This window comes from Sinocyclocheilus grahami, unplaced genomic scaffold (assembly GCF_001515645.1).
Source record: "Sinocyclocheilus grahami isolate Dianchi unplaced genomic scaffold, SAMN03320097.WGS_v1.1 scaffold16.1, whole genome shotgun sequence".
NCBI classification, from domain to species: Eukaryota; Metazoa; Chordata; class Actinopteri; order Cypriniformes; family Cyprinidae; genus Sinocyclocheilus; species Sinocyclocheilus grahami.
This window is the reverse complement of record NW_015505195.1, coordinates 1,679,521-1,694,212: the sequence shown is the minus strand read 5'-3', so window position 1 is coordinate 1,694,212 and position 14,692 is coordinate 1,679,521. Positions and strand designations below refer to the sequence as shown.

Sequence of the window (14,692 nt, the reverse complement as noted above, 5' to 3'; positions counted from 1 at the left end):
CCTGATTTTGAAAGGTTTAGTTCAGTAGCCAACATTGGGTCTACAGGAGCGGTGATGCCTTATGAAAATGTTACCTCCCATAAAGTTCTTTGCGATTGGTCAATGAGCTGTTGCCACATGACCACGTCTGTGCTACTCCATGAAGGTAAATCTAAATGACTCGGATGATATTTCATGTTTTAATTTTAGTAGTTATTTTTAATAGCCATTGGTTTGGTGATGGCAGTAGCAGACCCCTTTTTACTGCGCTAAGCCCCGCCCATTTTCTACCTCGTTTGTCTATCCGCTCATTATACTGTCCCTGGAAGACCGTAACCAGCGGGTTTCAGTTCTGAGCATTGAGCGCTGATGCGGCCTGCACTCAATGAGTCTTGGATGTACATATGAATGCACGCTACAATTATTACATCTAATGGGCTAGCTCAATGTTACAGTCTTTGCAAGATCTATGTTTCCGGCGGCTCCGATGTTTTCAATCGTAATCTTGCTCTCATTCCTGGCTGTTTCGGCTGATGCGGATTTTTTCCAGTTCGACAGCATTTCAAATGTTTCTACCTATTATTTCAATTACATCTATTGCAATATTTGGGAAGGAGACTGTCAACCACACCAGGATGATGCGGCCCAACAAGGTAAAGATAGAATAGGCTATATATATTTTAATATATGCTATAGTAAAATGTTTATAATATAAACGGACTATATATATTTTACATAAAATGTAAAATTGGAATGGATAACCAACGTGTCGCGTTATTTTTTATGCAAATTAGATTTTCATGAATGCGTTTTAAAAAAAATTCAAACAATGATTATCTGTGATTTGATTACTAATAAATAATGAAATCTATATGGTTAACAATAAAAAAAAATAATGCATTTTAAGTTGATTTGGATAAACTTTTCCGAGGCTCTCCTTAAAGAATGGCAAAAAATGGCGATTGTAATTTTATTTTTTTTATTGAACTATCAATTTACACACTCAAATGGGGAACAATAAAATGCATATGACAAAATATACACTTTACCAATCACATCTCCATCATGCATAAATGTCCATGTCTCTACATAAAATAAACAAAACAAACATTCTTTAAACATTTGAGAGGGGGCGATTGTAATGTAACTCACTGCAGGTTTATGTAACGCTTCTCTTCTCAGTGCCTACTGGGGACATTTGGTCAGGGTTTCCCCAGTACTACACTGGCATGCTGACTGCTTGGTACTGCAGCCTGGGTCAGTGCTGTGATTCAGGAGACTGTAGGATTACAAATAATATCACAGGTAGAGCCAGCCATCAACATCATGCATACATTATTTAATACAAATATTTTACATTCTTGAAATATCAGAAAATTTTTACAAAAATCATGGAATAGTCTGAACATATTTTGAAATGAATTTCTCTCTCTTTTTTTTCCTTGACATATGCTTATCAATGATTATTTCAGGATTGGAAAGAGATCTACAGATGAAGCTCCATGGGCAGCACCTGGCCCAGTCTGTGATTCTGAAAGCCATCCAAGGCTTCATCAAAAACCCCGAGTCCAACAAACCACTGACTCTGTCCTTTCATGGCTGGTCTGGAACAGGCAAGAACTTTGTGGCCCGGATAGTAGCGGACAACCTGTACCGGGATGGTATAAAGAGTGAATGTGTGCGTTTGTTCATTGCCCCTTTCCACTTCCCTCACGAGAGATTGGTGGATGTGTACAAGGTGAGCAAAGTTTCAACGGTTAACATCCACATGGCTGCCCAGGTCATTTGATCTGATTCAGCCATCATTTGTTGATTTAGTTTACCTTTTACAAACAAATTATAAGTATTTGGTTACATTGTAATGTTACACATTAGTATAATATTTGCTATTTGTACTATAATTCATCTGCTTGGATGTATTTAGCTTGGAAAAACTAAATCCAATGCAGTTCACGTAGGCAGGGGTCCAATACAATCACTTTATTTGGGCTTCTCTGGAACATTTATTGGACGACTGACATTAAATGCCAAAGCTTTGTGGTATGATTATGCAATTGAACCTTGATATACTTGGATAGTTCAGTTAGAAAACCTGATTCAGTGAACAGAGAAATTACGCTGTGTACAATTGATTGATTTCTTTCCAAATTCTGAAATATGCACGTATGTGTTAGTGAATCCTGAACTTTACGATCAGTATTAGTATTTGTGTGGGTTTGTTTGCGACCAGGGCCAGCTAAGAGAAGCCATTCGAGACATGGTCCTGCGATGCCCACAGACTCTCTTTATCTTTGATGAGGCAGAAAAGCTTCATCCAGGACTCATCGACGCCATAAAGCCCTATATGGACCACTATGATAATGTGGATGGGGTCAGCTATAGGAAAGCCATATTTCTGTTCTTAAGGTTGGTATGTTCTTAACAGATGGCTTCATACAGCCATAAGTAATGCCAAGTGAACACATTTGTGTTGGAGTTCTTAAGTAATGTTTTCCTCTGAACATATACTGTAGGTTTACTTACAGAATGCATGCAGAATCTGAAAATGATCCAATTAAACAACTAAAAATGAATTGCTGTTTCCTTAATGTCATGCTTTAGCAATATCGGTGGTGGTGCCATCAATGAGGTGGCACTGGATTTCTGGCACTCAGGACAGAATAGGGAAGATATCGGCATGGAAGACTTAGAACATCTTCTGCGTGCTGAAGCCATGGAGGCAGAAGGTACCAGCACACAGTCAACCATATCATAACATTCTTTTAAATCGAATTGCTAAATGTTTGACAAATGTCTCCGAGATGTTGCCTATTTAAATTCATACATACATGCACCTATATGTCTTTAGTCTGTGGTTTTCACTATAAATGTTATCATTCGTGTTCTCAATTTACTTTTTAACTTTGCAGGAGGTTTTGCTCAGAGCGAGCTCATGTCAGGACATCTGATTGACTTCTTTGTACCATTCTTGCCGCTGGAGTACCGGCATGTGAAACTGTGTGCACGTGATGCATACGCAGCTCGTGGCCTTCAGCCGGATGAGGGGACGCTGGATGAAGTGGCTAAAGCCATGCTGTACGTTCCTAAAGAGGAGAAACTCTTCTCTGCACAGGGCTGCAAATCCATTCCTCAAAGGATCAATTTCTTTCTACCATAACAGAGCGTAGCATAAGATCAGTGACATTAAAGAAACACAGAGTATACTTGAATGAAGCAGAAATGACTGCTGATATCTGAAATGCAAATGCAAACAATGCAGAAAAAACTTCATATATAGAGTTGCAACTCTATATCTTACACTCTGAGAGTCAGGACAGGGAGAGAGGGGTTTGCTTGTGACAAACCCTACTGAAATTATATTTTTAAGAACTTTTTATCTACATTTATCTTATCCGCTTCTCCCAAGCAGTGATACAGTTAAAAAAACTGCATTTACAGTAATGCATTTACAATGGAAGCCTCTTAATCAAGCAAGCAAAACCACAGTGTAAGTTTTTTTTAATTTTTTATTTACAGTTAAAAGAGAATTGCTGTTCACAACCTTTTTTTACTTTCATAATATGTATTTCTGAGCAAAGCAGGATATTCAATAGAAAAATGAATTGATTGGATCTGCTAGGCTTTCCTTGTAAGCATATCGTTGTCAAATGAGTTTTAGTTTTCACAAACTAAAAGGCCATTTTAAATGATTTCCGACCCGCAGATCCATTTTTCTTTAACCTCGGATATATCTTTTAGTTGCTGTTTAAGAACTTTGCATATTTTTGGCATTTCAATTATTGTCTGCATTGAAGACCATAAAAAAATCTTGTATTTAATATATTTATTGTATACTTTATTGTGTCATGTATATTTAAAGGTTACAATCTCTTTAAATGTTACAAAACTAGTTAGATGTTGTATGTGGTTTTTGTTTATTGATATTTCAGTTGTGAACACATTCTGATATGAAAATGTGAAAATGATTCATTGTTGGGAAAGAAGTAAAGATGTGCTATTGAAATGGTAGATTATGAAGAAAGAAAAAAGCTAGCATTAAGCTTGACAAACATGATATTGAAGGAATCATTGCTTTACAATTGAGACTTGATGTAATGCACTTTTTTCACATAGGCCAGTATGCATTTTTCTGTAGTTTGCCAATTTATCAGATCTGATTTTATTCACTGTATTCAGTTGTCAGCTAGTAACATGCATCTTTGACAAATTCCTTGCTAATAGTAGCATAAGCTTTTTGATTTTTGCTTGTCAGCTTTGATAATGTTTACTGAAAGAACTAACTTGAAGTTGTGCTTGAGCATCACTAAAGGTTTGATGGATGAACCATTTTATGCCACCAGCTAAAATTCTAAACTTTTGTAAGGGCTTTGTCTACAAATAAAAATCAGCCAAGTGATGCCAAACAGGGTGGGATTTTTTGTTAACAGCATTTTAAAATTTAAATGACTAAACATTCAGTTTTCTTCTTAGGGTTTGGCTTAGTGCTGTTTGTCAATATTAGTTGAGCAAGCTTAAATTCTGCATTTCCATTTCCCATTGATAACACAGACACCAGCGGGAAATGGCATTGTTACTGATATTTATCTAATGTAAGAGAAAGAGAGAAATAAAATATATTGTGCCAAGCTCTCAAACTCTTAACTTGATATCTCAATATAGATTTTGCAAACCACTTGCTTGGTTTAATAAATTGCAGTGAAAATAAACAAACACCATCTCTTTAATAACCAAATATCAGAAATATTACATTCACAATTTTATTGTAAGACTGCTTAATTAACATAGATGACAGACTTGGTTGTATAGCATTTTATTAAAACGTGCAAAAAGCCAGTAACGCCGTAATTAATCAAACTTAATTAAAAAAACGTGTATAATCGGTTTTATAATCTGAAAAAGAGTAGTATATACATACGGCTTTAATGAAAGATTTTAGATCGTGTAGTATACCATAGACTGCCTGATGTCAGGGACCACGTAAGAACGTATTAGAACCACTGAATCAGTTTTCCGAACCGGTTCATTGAACCGATTCGCGGAAATGAGTCTTCTCATCACTGGTGTCTGCCAAACGCGTGGTCAGCTGGCATTGGCCAGAAAGGACGTTCCCATGGCATTCCGCAAAATGATCTGATTGGCTGACCGGTGTGACGCTATCATCTCCAGCTACCGTCCAATCAGAGCCAGCCATCTGTTCCCAGTCTAGAGGCGAGACTGTGCGAAAGATAACAGCGCACAGTGATTTCTGCAGGCATGAGAAGAGCCAAACAGAGCTCATTATATATACATATTCAAGCCTCATATTTCTTATTAAATCACTTTCTTTATATTTTAATATTCTAACTCCCTTAAAAGGGTATATATTTTACTGCAAAGATGACAGCGTTATCTCTACTGTTTATGGCGGTGTTCATCGCTTTAATAACTGCAGAATCATCTGTTTATTTCCGAGAGCAATTTGAAGACGGTGGTAAGTTTAAAGCATTTGTGTTTTTATGCTTTTTGAATGCAATTTATGCTTTCTGTGGCTTTCGAGCATGTGATGGAGTCACCATAGACGTGATGTTATATATGTGATGGATTCACTATATACATTTTTAATGGCTTCGCGACAATGGTGTGTTGCATTCATTAAGTAATAATAATAATAATAATAATTTAAAAATCTTAGTCGGTTTAGATAGTGGTTATCTTATAACAAATAGTCAAGGCAGCATGGATGAATGATATGGTCAAAGTAGCAAACGTCCTTGATTTAATCTGATATTACTCATAATTATAAATATATACATGCTAATGATAATGCTTTTAATTTCATGTTCATGTCACACATGCACATTTCAGACACCTGGAGGAGCCGATGGGTGGAATCCAAGCATAGATCAGACTACGGCAAGTTTGTGCTCTCTGCAGGCAAATTTTATGGTGATGCTGAGAAAGATAAGGGTGAGTGTTGCTTTATATTTGTCATGCTCCAGATAACACACCAGTTTGTTTGAATTTGGGGTTTCCTCCGTTTTGCATTATTTTATGCACTGAATAATAGGCCAGGGGAGGGGCTACTGTCTAAAACATCAATCCCTCTGCTCTTCTGAGCTGCAGGCATGTAATAACACCATCTGATATTTACTATGTTTCAAAACATTACAAAACAAGGTGTACTCTAGGGCCCAGTAACCCTGGCACAGACTAAATTTAGTCCCATTTTTGTCTAACTTTGTGCTTTGCTGAGGTTGAGGAATATAGTATGCCTTAAAGACAGTGTGAAATGAAAAATATAAATGTATATAATTAAAATATATATTTGAGGCCATATGTATCTCATTTACTTTAAGCAGATTTGTTTTTATTTCACATTCAAAATTAGCAGTCTTTCAAAAAAATAAAAATAAAAAGGACCAAAAATATTGATGCTTTTATTTTTCTCTAATATTTCTTGTTGTAGAATTTTAAACTTGTACTTTTTTTATGAAGGCGGTAGCATTAAAGTGGCCGTTATAACGGAGTAAATATGTAAAATGTTTTGATGATTGAATGTGTGTTCCTCCTACTTTGTCTCTTTTAACATTTATATTTGTTTTCATTGCCTTCAAATTACACATTGTTTGAAGGACAAAGTTGGATAGAATGTGAAATAACAATTCTTTAAATAATGGATTAAAATGTTTATTTTTAATTAAAATTATTCTATTTTTAATAATTATATCTGATTAATCAAAGAAAGAAACCGATTAATCGATTTCTGGATTTTTCTATCCGATTAATCAAAGAAACAGTTGACAGAATAATTGATTATCAAAATAATCATTAATTGTAGCCTTACTCATCAGATGATTTCTATGGGGATTTTAATAACTGAAAAGTTATTAAAAGTTGCTCAGATATCTTATTGTAAACTTGCAGGTCTTCAGACCAGTCAGGATGCTCATTTCTACGCGCTGTCATCCCGCTTCGCTGATTTCAGCAACAAGGATCAGCCCCTCGTGATCCAGTTCACTGTAAAACATGAGCAGAGCATTGACTGTGGTGGAGGCTACATCAAACTTTTCCCATCAGACCTCAAACAGGAAGATATGCATGGAGACTCCACATATAATATCATGTTTGGTGAGTATCTTAATAACCACTTTACTGATGAACATCTTAAATCTGATGTGAAATTGGACATGTATCAAAACATTTTGTGCTTTTGGACACGCAGGATGATTTAATTAGCATTTTATCACTTCCAGGTCCTGACATCTGTGGCCCTGGCACTAAGAAAGTACATGTAATCTTCAATTACAAAGGCAAAAATCATTTGATCAACAAAGACGTTAGATGCAAGGTAATCCTATTGTTAATTTATTGATTGATTTATTTTTTGTCCCATAATGCACCATGGCACCAGTCCTACAAGTTCATATACCATGTATTTTATCATCCAGGATGATGAATACACCCACTTATACACATTAATTGTCAATCCTGACAACACTTATGAAGTCAAGATTGATAATAAGAAGGCAGAGTCTGGATCTTTGGAAGAAGACTGGGACTTCCTGCCTCCCAAAAAGATCAAAGATCCCGAAGCGAAAAAACCTGAAGACTGGGACGAGAGGGAGAAGATCGACGACCCTGATGACAAGAAACCAGAGGTAAGGCCTTGTTGTTCGTCCAGAAACCAAAGAGATTCTTTCTCTTGTTTGTCGCAAAACAGATTAACTTTATAAGCCCCTATTTGGAGTGGATATGCAAAGATCACCAAGTAAATTGTTTCATTTGCTGGATTTCCTGTAGCTTAACAGCTGTTCTGATATAAAGTATAAAATTATGTGTCATCTTCATCTCGGCTTGTCTGATATCATCTTTGTCTGTGTGTTTCTGTAGGACTGGGACAAACCCGAGAACATCCCTGATCCTGATGCCAAGAAGCCTGATGACTGGGACGATGAGATGGATGGGGAGTGGGAGCCGCCCATGGTCACCAATCCTGAATACAAGGTACTGACATTTTCTTTAACGGACATAGCGACAGATCTTTTCTTTTTTTATGCACTGTGACATACATCAGAGTAAAACCGATTATCGTAAGTAATAAATGTCAGGAAGGGTAGTTCAGTCCATCAGTTGTTGATAGGATGGAGGCAGAGCTGAAAGTAAGCTTGAGGTCGATTGTGAGAAATGGTGGGTTTATGCAGATTGGAGATACCTGGCGTACATCACCAGAGAGAAGTCTGTCATTTCACTGGAAGATCTAATTAAGAGACAAATTACAAAAATGAAACATATGGACTACATGGATGAATCGTTCACTATAAATCAATAACATGCATTTAGAACATGTATATGGTACATTTAAATTTCATGCCGGCTTTAATATTGAACAAAGATGCAGATAATACCTAAAAACATTGTTTTGTCACAATGAATACTGGGTCTGTTTGCTGTTTCCCAAATTACATTTTTAATCTTTTCAAGGGTGAGTGGAAACCCCGCCAGATTGACAATCCTGCTTACAAGGGGAAATGGGTGCACCCTGAGATTGATAACCCGGAGTACACCGCTGACAACGAAATCTATAAATACAATAGCGTCGGAGTGATTGGACTGGACCTGTGGCAGGTAGCGATTTGCTTTGTGTCTCAAAGACAGTTACAGTTTTCAAATATTTAATAACTGTTTATTGACATGTTTTAAACCACCTCTCCTTGTATTTTCTTCTTCTTTTTTTTAGGTGAAGTCTGGCACAATTTTTGACAGCTTCCTCATTACCAACGACCCCAAGCTGGCAGAAGAGGTTGGCAATGAGACTTGGGGTGCCACAAAGGTATGCTTCTTCAATTATTATCTCTCTATCCTAAATAATTTTTAGAAATTGTAGTTTTGATACAATTTCTCATTTTGATGTTTTTGTTCCTCTCAGGATGCTGAGAAGAAGATGAAGGGAAGTCAAGAAGAAGAAGAAAGAAACAAGCATGATGAAGAGGAAAAGACAAGAAAGGAGGAGCCAAAGGATGAAGAGGAAGATAAAGATAAGGAAGAGGACGAAGAGGAGGAAGAGGAAGAAGAAGAAGAAGAGGAGGAGGAGGAGGCGGCGGAGGAAGAAGAGGAAACAGACTCTAAACTCAAAGATGAGTTGTAGATTTCAACAGGAACTTGTGACTAATGGGGTATAATGCAGAGAACTGGACTAATGCTGGACATTCCTTTTTGTTGTGTGTAGGATGATTCCGGCAGGATTTTTTTGTCCCGTTCCACTACTACAAACCTATTTATATATTAACTTTTTTCATAATTTTCATTTGCATGATGTCAAGCAAAGTCCCAAGCATTTTCATTCAGGCAGGGTTGAAGGGAGCCAACATAGTGTGAGATATGATCCATAAAAATGTAACGCTCATGTTTACAAATGTCAGATATCCTTTTTGCTAAGCAATTCTGTGACCTGAAACTTGAATCATAACAGTAATCAACTGGTAGCTACAATACTCAGACACTAGAATAATTACCTCAAAAAAACATGAACTTTATCTAGTTTGTTGATAATGTGGAGCAGTTTTGAGGTACTGTTGCCACCATTTTGTTCCGATTTCACTTCTGTTACAGAATATACCGAGTTCTTTAGATAGATGCCATCTCATCTACAGCATTTTGGCTTGACACAGTTTTGCGTGTGTATGTTGGGTTTGCGAGAGAGACCTCACTTTATTGCATGTTTCGTCTTAACTCAAACCTCAAATTCATAACCTCTTACTCGCTCTCAATGTCAATCTATCAGTGACCAGGTTAAAATCTTGGTTGTGTACTTTCCTAAACAGACTCTGGATCTCACAAGCTGATACAGTTTTGATCTGGCCTTGGTCAGCAAGCAAATTCTGATACACCTGGTTTCCCAAAAGTTGAAATGCAGAATTGAAATGAGAAAACTCTTGTGTGTGTTTGCTTTGGTTCTTTTCAGTAACTGAATTGCTGATTGATTTAATTTGGCAAATGTGGTAATCAGGCCCTAAATCTGTGGAGTGTGGAAAAATGGAAAGCTTGTGAGATTTCAAGGGTGTTACGAGGAAAGTTCCATAGCTATTCTAGTAACACTTCTGCTCTCCAACAGCGATTTCACAGCCATTGTGAATATTGCACTGCTATACTGCTTCAATCAGATACTTCTCCCAGCAAAATAGATTGTGACCTTTTTTTTAACTATATATTTTGTACTTTTTGTGTTTGAAGGACATTCCTTGACATATTGAGAAGAAAAGCTCTGGTATAAAAGTTGCTGTCCAATAATAAAACTACAAAAAGAGTAATGTTTTGACTAGTTTTTGAGAGCATTAACTAAATAAATTATTAGCAGCACATGTGGCAGTCATCTATTCCAAGGACTCCTGTTTTTTTTTGGTCAGCTGAGTCAATAGCCGGGTTTCCATCCAAAGTTGCAAATTTAACTTGTTCACAAAATTTGAATATCGCATTAAACATGTGGATGATCACCGTTTCCATCCAACGAGTCAAAGAGAACAAAATCGTCACGTCCTGATAAACTGGCATTAAATATCACTAAGAAAAGTAGTGTGTGTATATATATATATATATATTACTTGCGACTCGAGCGAGCAGACGAAACAATAGGTTATTGATAACCCCAGTTCTTGGAAACATTGAATGGAGAGATCCACCAAGGGGAAGGTGCATCCGTGCCTGACCTCTTCAGAAGCATCCAATTGCACCAAGTCTGGCTAGACAGACAGAAGCATGCAGCCAATGCCCAGTAAGGCCCCACCCCCATACCTGAGAGCATATAAGGCCTGTATGCGCTGCTGTTCTCCAGTAAGTATATTCACTTCTCATGCAGCAAGCAGGACAAAGCTGGTGGATCTCTCCACTTGATGTTTCAGAGAACCGGGGTTACGACAGTAACCTATTATTCTCTTTCATCATCTCATGTTCGAGATCCACCTATGGGAGAGACATGGACAGCTCCCCGATTGCCCAATACACTCACAGTGAGGTTCTGTAAGCCAGAGAAAGATGGTAGCTCCAAGGAGGAGGTGCCTGACACATCCCGTAATCACGCACCTGGCAACCCTGACACACACATATAACTGCTGTGCACATACAGGACATGAAACATGTATGGGGTACACACATGTAAATAAACCCAACAACACATACAGTATATAAACACCCAGGCAAGAATGTACTGTAAATACATGCTTGTTGATATGAATGTGCGTGGCTTGCTGGCCCATTCACCCTATGTTTCTTTATTACAATATGTAATTGCAAAGGAAAAAGGACGGTAACAAGGAGGGGCTATGAAGACCCCACCCCTAAAACAGAATATGCTTCCGAGGTTTTGGTGACATCCAGTCGGTAGTAATCCACAAACGTATAGGGAGAAGCTGGGGGCTGCACTCCCTTCGATTCATATGCCAAAGTGCCACTCCAACATCTCCGATGTGAAAGCCGGATTAGGCTTAAAGAAAACCTTATCTCCGCTAAGAGAGAATTTTGTGCACGAGGAATGCACAGAGAGTGCATGTAGCTCATTGATACGTTTAGCTGATGCCAAGGCCAAGAGCAAAGCTGTCTTGAAGGACAGGAGCTTTAGGGAAATACTTCCCAGGGGCTCAAAAGGATATTGAGACGGAATCTCCAGCACCATGGAGAGGTCCCATTCAGGAACAGTTCTCCTGATGACTGGCAAAGAACCAAATATTACAAGTCAAAGAAAACAAAATCATCACTTTCTGATAAACTGGCATCAAATATCACTAAGAAAAGAAGGAGAAGCCACTGAACCAATACACTCACAGTGAGGTTCTGTAAGCCAGAGAAAGATGGTAGCTCCAAGGAGGAGGTGCCTGACACATCCCGTAATCACGCACCTGGCAACCCTGACACACACATATAACTGCTGTGCACATACAGGACATGAAACATGTATGGGGTACACACATGTAAATAAACCCAACAACACATACAGTATATAAACACCCAGGCAAGAATGTACTGTAAATACATGCTATTTTGACTGGCAAAGAACCAAATATTACAAGTCAAAGAAAACAAAATCATCACTTTCTGATAAACTGGCATCAAATATCACTAAGAAAAGAAGGAGAAGCCACTGAATATAATCATTTTTATATATAATAAATTACTTGCGCCTCGAGCGAGCAGATGAAACAATAGGTTCCTGTCATAACCCCGGTTATCTGAACATTGAATGGAGAGATCCTATGGGAAGGGCATCCGTACCTGACCTCTGCAGAAGCATCCCTTGGAGAGGTCCCATTCAGGAACAGTTCTCCTGATGACTGGCAAAGAACCAAATATTACAAGTCAAAGAAAACAAAATCATCACTTTCTGATAAACTGGCATCAAATATCACTAAGAAAAGAAGGAGAAGCCACTGAATATAATCATTTTTATATATAATAAATTACTTGCGCCTCGAGCGAGCAGATGAAACAATAGGTTCCTGTCATAACCCCGGTTATCTGAACATTGAATGGAGAGATCCTATGGGAAGGGCATCCGTACCTGACCTCTGCAGAAGCATCCCTTGGAGAGGTCCCATTCAGGAACAGTTCTCCTGATGACTGGCAAAGAACGACGGGCACCCTTCATAAATCTGCGGATTAGAGGATGCTGCTAGACCGTTGAGCCATCAAAGCCCACATGACAGGCAGAAATAGCTGCCCGGTAGACCTTAATTGTGGAAAAGGACCTGCATTTATCCATAATGTCTTGTAGGAAACACAAAATATCAGCAACTGAGCCCCAATACGATGTGAGACCACGCCCGTCACACCACCCTTCAAACACTTGCCACTTAAAACCGTATAAGGACCATGTATAAATGACCCTGGCATTCTGTATAGTAGCAACCATATTCGAGGTAAGCCCTAGTGTGTTTAAGTTTGTCCTCTCATGGGCCAGGCCCAGAGAGCCACCCTGTCTGGGTGTGGGTGATAAATCTCCCTACGCTTGAGATAGGTCTGTGCGGAGGGGGAGGCGCCACGGCTGGGCAAATAACAGAGGGATTATCTCTCTCCCCCTCTGTAAAAATCACGTTCCAGGCCCCTCTCCCTCATCGGGCCCTTGGAATCATCCTAACATTCTGAAATTGCATTTCCTCAAAATGTTTGTTTAACACTCGGAGGTCCAAAATGGGGCGGAGAGAACCGTCCTTCTTTGGAACCAGGAAATAACGAGAATAAAATCCCTGATTTATCAGACTCAGGGGCACCACCTGAATCGCTCCCTTTTCTAGGATGGAAGAGATTTCTTCTTTCAGAATGTCAGCAGCGTCCCATTGTAAATGTCCCTTTCCTGGTCGGTGGCGCACTGTGGAGCCAGCCACTCAATGTTGAGGCGAGCGGCAGCTTGTTCACACATGTCCAGGAGGACTGGGGTCAGGCCACAGGGGCATTAGCAGAAAAACGCCACAGGAATGCCAGAGGGCGGTATGGCCTCCTCGTCCTCTGTGACCCCGAGAAGACCCGCATCATCATCATCGCCGGAACTGGCTGGTTTGTCGGCGAATGGGAGGTTGCCCGCAAAGATGTCCTCTTAGGGGAAAGCACACTCTCAGAAATAAAGGTACAGCAGCTGTCACCGGGGTGGTACCTTTTCAAAAAGTACTTATTTGTACCTAAAGGGTCAATTTTGGTACCTTAAAGGTTCATATTGGTACTTAAAGTGTACATATTAGAACCTAATATGAAAAGGTACCACCCCAGTGACAGCTGTTTATTTGTATTTATTTATTTAGCTGTTTATTTATTACCTTTATTTCAGAGAGTGCAGGATTGGGCTGGTCAGCCCAATTAAGGGATGATGTGTCCAAGTCAGAAAGGCCAAGCTTGACGCACTGAGTCGTGGAAACTTTAAGACAGCGTCGCTGGAGAACGCGAGAAGCGAATTTCAATTGGAGAACAGCGGTGCATGCAGGCCTTATATGCTCTCAGGTATGGGGTTGGGGCCTTACATTGGCTGCGTGCTTCTGTCTGTCTAGCCAGACTTGGTGCAATTGGATGCTTCTGCAGAGGTCAGGTATGGATGCCCTTCCCATAGGTGGATGTTGAACACGAGATGATGAAAGAGAACACAATAAATATGGTCATTGGTTTCAGAGGTGGATGCCTGCTGTTTAGGAACACAGTTGCGTAAGACAGTTCTGGGACCTAAATCCAGGTGTGAAAAACTTGTTGCCTCTTTCCCAAAAAGACTCATGGCTGTATTCGATCAAAAGGGTGCTTCTACTAAATACTGAGCAAAGGGTCTGAATACTTAGGACCATGTGATATTTCAGTTTTTCTTTTTTAATAAATCTGCAAAAATGTCAACAATTCTGTGTTTTTCTGTCAATATGGGGTGCTGTGTGTACATTAATGAGGAAAAAAAATTAACTTAAATGATTTTAGCAAATGGCTGCAATATAACAAAGAGTGAAAAATTTAAGGGGGTCTGAATACTTTCCGTACCCACTGTATATAGAAATACTTTGACGGCAGACTTTGCCTGGGCATTTAAGAATGACCATAACAACATTTCAGATGCTTTGCAACGAGATCAGTCCGCTCCCATTATTCGCATTAGCCCTTTTTCACACAAGTCAAAAACCACCTCAAGCGAGCGTTTTTTTTGCCTGAAATTTGGCTTTTCCATCACTCGTTTCTGATGCTTCAAAATGTGCATAAAAACAGGGTGATGGAAACATAGCTA

At 38.9% G+C, this 14,692-nt stretch overlaps 2 protein-coding genes across 3 annotated transcripts; both read left to right on the top strand.

The window, feature by feature from the left end:
• The first annotated feature begins 80 nt into the window (after positions 1-80).
• On the top strand, positions 81-3,768 carry tor3a (torsin family 3, member A). The gene is made up of 6 exons (XM_016228892.1): positions 81-632; positions 1,162-1,284; positions 1,452-1,717; positions 2,210-2,385; positions 2,581-2,705; positions 2,889-3,768. The coding sequence occupies exons 1-6, from the start codon at positions 449-451 to the stop codon at positions 3,134-3,136; spliced, it is 1,122 nt and encodes a 373-aa protein (XP_016084378.1). The 5' UTR covers positions 81-448; the 3' UTR covers positions 3,137-3,768.
• Positions 3,769-5,170: 1,402 nt separating this feature from the next.
• calr (calreticulin) lies at positions 5,171-10,318 on the top strand. Of its 2 annotated transcripts, XM_016228808.1 has the most exons (10): positions 5,171-5,230; positions 5,335-5,449; positions 5,824-5,925; positions 6,883-7,086; positions 7,212-7,306; positions 7,407-7,616; positions 7,849-7,962; positions 8,440-8,583; positions 8,696-8,788; positions 8,885-10,318. In XM_016228808.1, the coding sequence occupies exons 2-10, from the start codon at positions 5,356-5,358 to the stop codon at positions 9,101-9,103; spliced, it is 1,275 nt and encodes a 424-aa protein (XP_016084294.1). In that variant the 5' UTR covers positions 5,171-5,230; positions 5,335-5,355; the 3' UTR covers positions 9,104-10,318. The 2 variants fall into 2 exon arrangements, with proteins under 2 accessions (XP_016084294.1, XP_016084285.1); XM_016228799.1 differs by lacking the exon at positions 5,171-5,230 and having other exon boundaries at positions 5,238-5,449.
• The last annotated feature ends 4,374 nt before the right edge of the window (positions 10,319-14,692 follow it).

What these genes read in the sequence shown, in the direction of transcription:
- tor3a (XM_016228892.1), top strand. Translation starts at nt 449, where the DNA reads ATGTTTCCGGCGGCTCCGATGTTTTCAATCGTAATCTTGCTCTCATTC. An exon ending in GATTACAAATAATATCACAG is followed by an intron (nt 1,285 to 1,451) that starts GTAGAGCCAGCC and finishes TGATTATTTCAG; the next exon opens with GATTGGAAAGAGATCTACAG. An exon ending in GCCATATTTCTGTTCTTAAG is followed by an intron (nt 2,386 to 2,580) that starts GTTGGTATGTTC and finishes GTCATGCTTTAG; the next exon opens with CAATATCGGTGGTGGTGCCA.
- calr (XM_016228808.1), top strand. Translation starts at nt 5,356, where the DNA reads ATGACAGCGTTATCTCTACTGTTTATGGCGGTGTTCATCGCTTTAATA. An exon ending in TGATGCTGAGAAAGATAAGG is followed by an intron (nt 5,926 to 6,882) that starts GTGAGTGTTGCT and finishes GTAAACTTGCAG; the next exon opens with GTCTTCAGACCAGTCAGGAT. An exon ending in TCACCAATCCTGAATACAAG is followed by an intron (nt 7,963 to 8,439) that starts GTACTGACATTT and finishes AATCTTTTCAAG; the next exon opens with GGTGAGTGGAAACCCCGCCA.